The 7343-nt window shown below is 43.3% G+C and overlaps 1 protein-coding gene across 1 annotated transcript; it reads left to right on the top strand.

The window, feature by feature from the left end:
- Nucleotides 1-1363: 1363 nt before the first annotated feature.
- LOC119356529 (polyphenol oxidase I, chloroplastic-like) lies at nt 1364-6708 on the top strand. The gene is made up of 3 exons (XM_037623492.1): nt 1364-1990; nt 2093-2354; nt 5597-6708. Exons 1-3 carry the CDS (start codon nt 1395-1397, stop codon nt 6470-6472), a joined length of 1734 nt encoding a protein of 577 aa, XP_037479389.1. The 5' UTR covers nt 1364-1394; the 3' UTR covers nt 6473-6708.
- The last annotated feature ends 635 nt before the right edge of the window (nt 6709-7343 follow it).

Genomic DNA, 7343 nt, shown 5'->3' with positions numbered 1-7343 from the left:
TCGATCCAGCAACAACGGGCAAAACATGACACCTCCATCAGAAGCACCATACAATACCTGCCGACAACAGACATGACTAGACGTCCCCACATGAGACGTTGTGCGTAGCACCCATTGCCGACTGCAGGTACCAGTGACAGACATGTCCCGGCGACTTGAAAATAGACGCATGTGTCAATTGGGCTGTCTATGGACTTTTGTAGCTTCCCCATGGGACTTTTGAATTAAAATGTTTCATGTTACATCAATTTGAAATTGCTCGGTCTGTTCAATTGAGGTCTTATAATGCAATCTCATTCTCTGGTCCAATTATTGCTTGTGTTTTTGTATTCCTTATTTATCCACTGGGGCAATTTGGTTTTTTCTTTCCGTCAAGTTTTGGCATAGCAGCGATATTTCGATTCATCCTTTCTTCCAAGGATTTCATAATTGGACGTTGCTGAATGAAAAATATGAAGAGAAAAAAATCTTGATCATGTATCAACTCCTTTCATGTTTATTGGTTTTGTCTAATGATTAATAAGTGGGTTCACCAGGTCATTGATACATATAATATCGTATTACCAAATACACTCAGTGTGTGACCCACAACAAGAAAAAAGAGTTGTTTTGGTGAACATCAAAGAAAAAAGCTTGCTCTTCTTTCCTAGAAAAATCTTCAAGGATATATAATTGACTTACCTATTCAAAGCAATTATGCAAGGAACTTTGTTTGACATAATATATAATCTTCTACTATGGAGCACGCAAAGGGGTCATAGAGATTGCTGGACGAACAACAGATATTGGATATCTTAACATGGACTTGTTGAAATTGTTCAACATATTCTTCTGCGTAGAAGAGATTGTGATACTATCCGAATTTTTATGCAAGTCCTCAAAATGGAATGACTACTTGCTAAAAAAACATAATATGAGATTCAACACTCACCATCGATCAATGCACCTATAACCATCACACGTAATGCGTCGAGAACAACCGAACCAAGGAACTTTTTTGTCGAGAATCAAACCAAGGAACTAGAAATTTTATTTTCAGCCTCCTTTCACAAAATGGACTTTTTTTTTGCGGGGGCACAAAATGGACTTGCTCAAATAGCAAACTCAATCAACTTTACATATAAGTTACCCGCAAAAACAAAAAAACTTTACATATAACTGCCGCGTCGCCGCATGGCACATATGGTTAGCAAGATCACAGTTTTTTTTTTTGATTTAAAGCAAGATCACAGTTCACATAGAGCTACCGTGTCTGTCAAACCAAACAAACGGCTGTACACGGTACATGCCCGGTGCACGCGCACTACATATAGGGACGATTGGCTCAGGTTCACCACAACATCTTTTCTATCCGTGAGCTAGCGGGCGGCAGCCAGAAAGCAAACACCGGCAGCATGGAGAGCAGTCGCATGCCACTGAGTGCCACCCCTCGCATGCCATGCAGCCTCCAAACCCTTGCGCGCCGCAACCTTCTCCGTGGCCTTCACCTCCGGAAGGACGCGAGGCAGCCACGACGTCTCTCAGTCTCATGCGAGGCGACCGGCGGCTGCCGCGTCGACCGCCGTGAGGTGCTCCTCGGTCTCGGCGGCGCCGCGGCTGCCGGTCTGGCCACGGACAAAGGTCGAGGCGCGATCGCCGCGCCCATCCAGGCCCCGGACCTCCGCAACTGCCAAACGCCCGAGCTCCCGAACACGCCGCCGGACACCAACTGCTGCCCGACGCCCGGCACCGGCATCACCGACTTCGTGCTGCCGCCCGTCTCCTCGCCGCTCCGCGTGCGTCCGGCAGCGCACCTGGTGGACGCGGGGTACCTGGCCAAGTACGAGAGGGCCGTGGCGCTCATGAAGCAGCTGCCCGCCGACGACCCGCGCAGCTTCGAGCAGCAGTGGCACGTGCACTGCGCCTACTGCGACGCCGCCTACGACCAGGTCGGGTTCCCGGACCTGGAGCTCCAGATACACAACTGCTGGCTCTTCTTCCCATGGCACAGGTTCGTATGGTCAATGGGTTATGGATGGGACGACCTGCACCTTTCTGTGCTGAACGTCAAGGAGCCGTCACTTGTCCCTGCGTGGGTTTGCTGAACGTGCAGGTTCTACCTCTACTTCCACGAGAGGATCCTCGGCAAGCTCATCGGCGACGACACCTTCGCGCTGCCCTTCTGGAACTGGGACGCGCCGGCCGGCATGACGCTGCCGGCCATCTACGCCGACAGGTCGTCGCCGCTCTACGACGAGAGGCGCGACCCCGCGCACCAGCCGCCGGCGCTGGTCGACCTTGACTCCAGTGGGTCCGATACCAATATCCCAAGAGACCAGCAGATCGACGAGAACCTCAAGATCATGTACCGCCAGGCCAGTAGTACCAACTAACAACCTCAAGAATCCCTGAAAAAATTAGCAACTTCAAAACGTTTTAGCTATATGTCAGTCAGCTGAAATTTTCACTTTGGGTCAGTCGATTTTGTGACCATTTGATTCTGCTTTGAGATGTGTCCTATTTTCTTTTTTTTTTCCAGTGTAATTTTGGTGGTGAGTTGGATTGTGTGGAAACGATTGACCCCAATTTTGGGTCAGTCGAATTGCTTCTTGCGCTCTTTTTAGCTCTTCTGGGTTGCATTTTCCCTTTTTGTTTTCTCTTTTTTTATTGGTTATTTTTTGTTTTTGTGGGTTTTTGGCTGAGTCTAATTATATACATACAAATACTATATAATATGTGTTAAAATTTCAAGATTATATGATTATTTTTATGATAAAGTGCAATTTCGGTGCAAAGTTGTGCGTAAGCTTTTTTCCAAATCTCTCCTCTTAAAAGAAATACCAACGCCACTAGTTCATTCTTTTTCAGAAAAAATCATTATTTTGATATTTTTTTTAGTGTTTACTTCATTTTCATTCTAATTAATGTTAATACCAATTCCACTATTCATTTGCTTTTTGCAAAAGTTCCCCTCTTATATGGTTATTCTTGCATATTTTTAAAAAGCGCAATTTTGATGTATATTTTGTGCAAATTTTGTCAGTGTTTATTTTAGATTCTTTTGCCCTTTTCTTTGTTTTTAAATTTTAATACCAATGCAACTAATTCATTCTTCCTTAGGAGATTTAATTCTTCCTTTTGTTGGTGTTTTTGTTTATTTATTTTTGTTTTCTATTTCTATGCGTATTTATTTTACCCTTTTTCTATCCTTTATTGATTTTTTTCGTTTTTGTGGGTTTTTGGCTGAGTGTAATTATATACAAACAAATACTATATAATATGTGCCAAAATTTCATGATTATATGATTATTTTTTCATATTATGATTAAGTGCAATTTCGGTGCAAAGTCATGCGCAAGTTTACATGTGTGCCCCAAACCTCTCTCCCTTTGTTTTTTCTGTTCTTATTTGTTTTGCTTGTTATTTTTCTTCTTTTTATTAGTTGGATTTTGTGTGTGTGGGTGTTTTTGGATGCTGGATGAATGTAAAATATATGCGTACAAATACTATAAAATGTATGAAAGAATTGTACTATTATATGAGTATACTTTGCATGGTACAGAAAGTTGTAATTTTAGTGCAATTGTGTGCAAGTTATCTTTTCTTTCTTCCAAAGTGTAATACCAGTGCCACTAATTCATTGTTTCACATAAAACTTCACTATTTTAATTTGTTTAGTTATCATTATATTCCTTTTCCTCTTTATGGGCAATAGCAACGCCACAAACTCATCCCTTCTTAGATATTTTTTTTGCGAAAGCATCGCTATTATATGCTTATTCTTGCATATATTTTAAAAGTGCAATTTTTATGTATATTGTGTCCAATTTTTTTTCATTTTTTGTTTGAGTTTTTAGTTCATTTTATTTCTTATTAAAGGGTAACACCAATGTCACTAATTTATTCTTCCTTCGAAAATATCATTGTTTTGATTTTATTTTTTATTTTCTTTCTTCTTAATGGGTAATACCAAAACCACTAATTCATTCTTTCATAGATAAGTTCATATTTTGATTTTCTTTAAGTTTTTGTTTGATTAATACATTCCTTCTTGGGAAATTTCCTTTTTATGAAAATTTTACTATTATAGGTTTATTCTTGCCTATTATAAAAAACACAATTTCTATGTAAAATGTGTACAAATTTTCCATTATTTATTTATTTATTTATTATTTTCGTTTTCTTTATATATGTGCATTTCACTTTAACAACACAAATGCATGGGATATGTGTAGTGATACGATAGCCCCTAGCTAGCTTGTACTGTTTGTGTCTATACATGCATGACGGCATGCTGGCTCGCTTCCGCAGGGCGTGAGGCAGCGAGCCGTTCCTTGCAACCTTTTGATTTTTTTATTTCTTTCAAAAGGCATATTCCCGCATATTATGAAAAGTACAATTTCTATGTAAATTATGTGCAAAATTTATTTATTTTATTTCTTTCATTTTCTTTTTTCTGGAAGGGTAATACAAATGCCACTAATTCATTTTTTCTGAGAAAAACTTCATTATTTTGATTTTTAGTTTTATTTCATTTTCTTTGTTCTTTAAGGGTAATACAATGTCATTAATCTATTCCTTCTTGGGAAACATCTTTCGACAGAAACTGTACTATTATACACTTGTTCTTATGTATTATAAAAAGGCGCACTTTCTGTGTAAATTTTGTGCAACTTTTGTCATTGTTTTTTATTTTCTTTCTTCTTAAACGGTAATACCAATAAAAGTAATTCATTCTTTACAGAAAAATCATTATTTTTACCTTTCAAATTCTTTTTTCCTTTTTAAGGGCAATAATAATGCCACTAATTCATTCCTTATAAGAAAACTTCCTTTTTAGGAATTACAATATTATGTGCTTATTCTTAAATATGAAAAGGTACAATTTAGAAAAATAATACTAGAGTGCGAAATTGAACTATTGTATTTTTTTTTTGCATACTACAGAAGGTGCAATTTTAGTGCAAGGTTGTGTGCAAGTTTTTTAAAGTTTTGTCACATTCATTCTTTCTTAGAAAAACTATTATTATTATTTAGTTTTATTTCATTTTATTTTCTTTCAGTTATTATACTGTGTTATTGCATATTATAGAAATGCACAATTTATATGTAAATTGAATGGAAAAAATCACTATATTATTTCATTTGAGTTAGTCGACTAATCCAAATTTGCAAGGGTAATTTCATCTAACATGTCTATAATTCCGTGCCTTGGTCGCCGTGCCGAAAATAGTACACCTTACATAAAAGAACAGAGGTAGTACTTGAGATGCGTCCATGCTTGTGTTTGAAGGCTTTCTATCCGAAAGAAAAAAAAATGAAGAACAGGAATGTAGCTAGCTAGCAGTGTTGTTGTACGTATGTAGGTGCGTTGTTTGTGCATGTGCACTCGTCAGCGCTGCCAGTACGAATTCCTCAAAAGATAATTATTTTCGGCGTGTGACACCGGCCGGCCTGCTGGCCTAGTTAGCTGAAACAAGTTCGGGTCAGTCGACTGACCCAAGTTTACTTTTTCAGTCGACTGACCTATAGTCAGTCCCACTTCAAAAACATTGTTAACGTAACCACAGAGTTAACCACTGGTCATTAAAATAACACAAATGTACGTACGCACCAGATGATTTCGAACGCGAAGAAGACGCTGCTGTTCCTGGGACAGCCGTACCGCGTCGGCGACCAGCCGGACCCGGGCGCCGGCTCCCTGGAGAACGTGCCGCACGGCACGGTCCACGTCTGGACTGGCGACCCAAGGCAGCCCAACTTGGCGGACATGGGCAACTTCTTCTCGGCGGCGCGCGACCCCATCTTCTTCGCGCACCACGGCAACATCGACCGCCTGTGGCACGTCTGGGGCGGCCTCCGCCCGAGCAACACCGACTTCACCGACCCCGACTGGCTCGACGCCGCCTTCCTCTTCTACGACGAGGAGGCCCGCCCCGTGCGCGTGCGCGTCCGGGACTGCCTCGACCCGGCCGCGCTGCGGTACACGTACCAGGACGTCGGCCTGCCGTGGCTCAACGCCAGGCCGGCCAAGGCGTCCGGCGGGACGCCGGCGCCTGCCACCACCGGTACCCTCCCTGCCACCCTGGACAGCACCATACGGGTGACCGTGACGAGGCCCAGGGTGTCGAGGAGCCGCCGGGAAAAGGACGAGGAGGAGGAGGTGCTGGTCGTGGAGGGGATCGAGATCGCCGACCATTTCAACAAGTTCATCAAGTTCGACGTGCTGGTGAACGAGCCCGAGGGAGGGGTGGACGGCACGCCGGCGACGGCGACGGGGTACTGCGCCGGGAGCTTCGCGCACACGCCGCACATGGTCCGGCCCGAGGAGACGAGGAAGGGGTCGGTCAAGACGGTGGCGAGGTTCGGCGTGTGCGACCTGATGGACGACATCGGAGCGGACGGCGACCAGACGGTGGTCGTGTCGCTCGTACCCAGGTGCGGCGGTGAGCTGGTCACCGTAGGCGGCGTCAGCATCAGCTACCTCAAGTGAAGTTACGTAATGTGGTCCGCTCTCGCGTCGGTGGCTCGCCGTGGTATAGAATCTATGTAATGGTGATGGTGATGAATTATAAATAAGCTACCGCAAGTGACTGCCGATGAATCTCTGGTCGGCGTTCACTGTGGTATGGAATCTATGGTGCGTCTCCTCGTATTGTATTGCAGCACGTACGTACGTGCATGCGTATGTCCTATGTGTAATGGTAATTCCAAATAAGAAGAGCTGGAGTTAATGGGACTGGTGGCTCGGTGCGTACATCCTATCTATAATCCTGTGCGCAGCACCATACAGTACTAGTTACTAGTTTTACCACAATAATAACTATATGCAAGTTGACTGAATTTGTAATTTGGGCAAGTCCAATTTGTGGAAGGAGGAATGGTTGGAGGAGGAAGAAAGCTGGAGGTTGAAGAAAGAAGGTTGACGTTGGATCTTCAATCTAATGGTCCAGAATATCGAATTACCCAAAATATATTTTCAAGCGACTTACATGTAGCCGTTCCCTAGTTTGAAGGATCTGCTAAACCTCGGTTGCCTGAAAACAAAAGTTGGATAATCGGTTTTAGATAGGAGAGAAGAGAACTAGAGAAGACCTGGAGGCGACGCTGAGTAGGTGACGGTCGTGCCCTGACGAGCGCCGGCTCACCGAAAACAAGCCAGAGTGGGTGACAACATGGCCGGCTGGGGCTAGTCGAGGCGGTTGTTGATGGTTTGGGTGCTGGCGCGGGGCGAGCCGTTAGCGCCAAAAAGGAGGGGCGTCGAGGGAGCGGCACAGTGAAGATAGCGGCAAGATTGCACCATAACTGAAATTATTATTTTTAGACAAGCCAGAATTGATATGTATCACCATTGGCGTACCCAG

The sequence above is a fragment of the Triticum dicoccoides genome, chromosome 2A (genome assembly GCF_002162155.2).
Source record: "Triticum dicoccoides isolate Atlit2015 ecotype Zavitan chromosome 2A, WEW_v2.0, whole genome shotgun sequence".
NCBI lineage: Eukaryota > Viridiplantae > Streptophyta > Magnoliopsida > Poales > Poaceae > Triticum > Triticum dicoccoides.
Note: the sequence above shows the minus strand (reverse complement) of the source record. Positions and strands in the feature narration are given on the sequence as shown.

Excerpts from the sequence above, each read along its gene's own strand:
- LOC119356529 (XM_037623492.1), top strand. The coding sequence starts at position 1,395 with ATGGAGAGCAGTCGCATGCCACTGAGTGCCACCCCTCGCATGCCATGC. Across the intron at positions 1,991-2,092 it reads CTCTTCTTCCCATGGCACAG|GTTCTACCTCTACTTCCACG; the intron begins GTTCGTATGGTC and ends CTGAACGTGCAG. Across the intron at positions 2,355-5,596 it reads TCAAGATCATGTACCGCCAG|ATGATTTCGAACGCGAAGAA; the intron begins GCCAGTAGTACC and ends CGTACGCACCAG.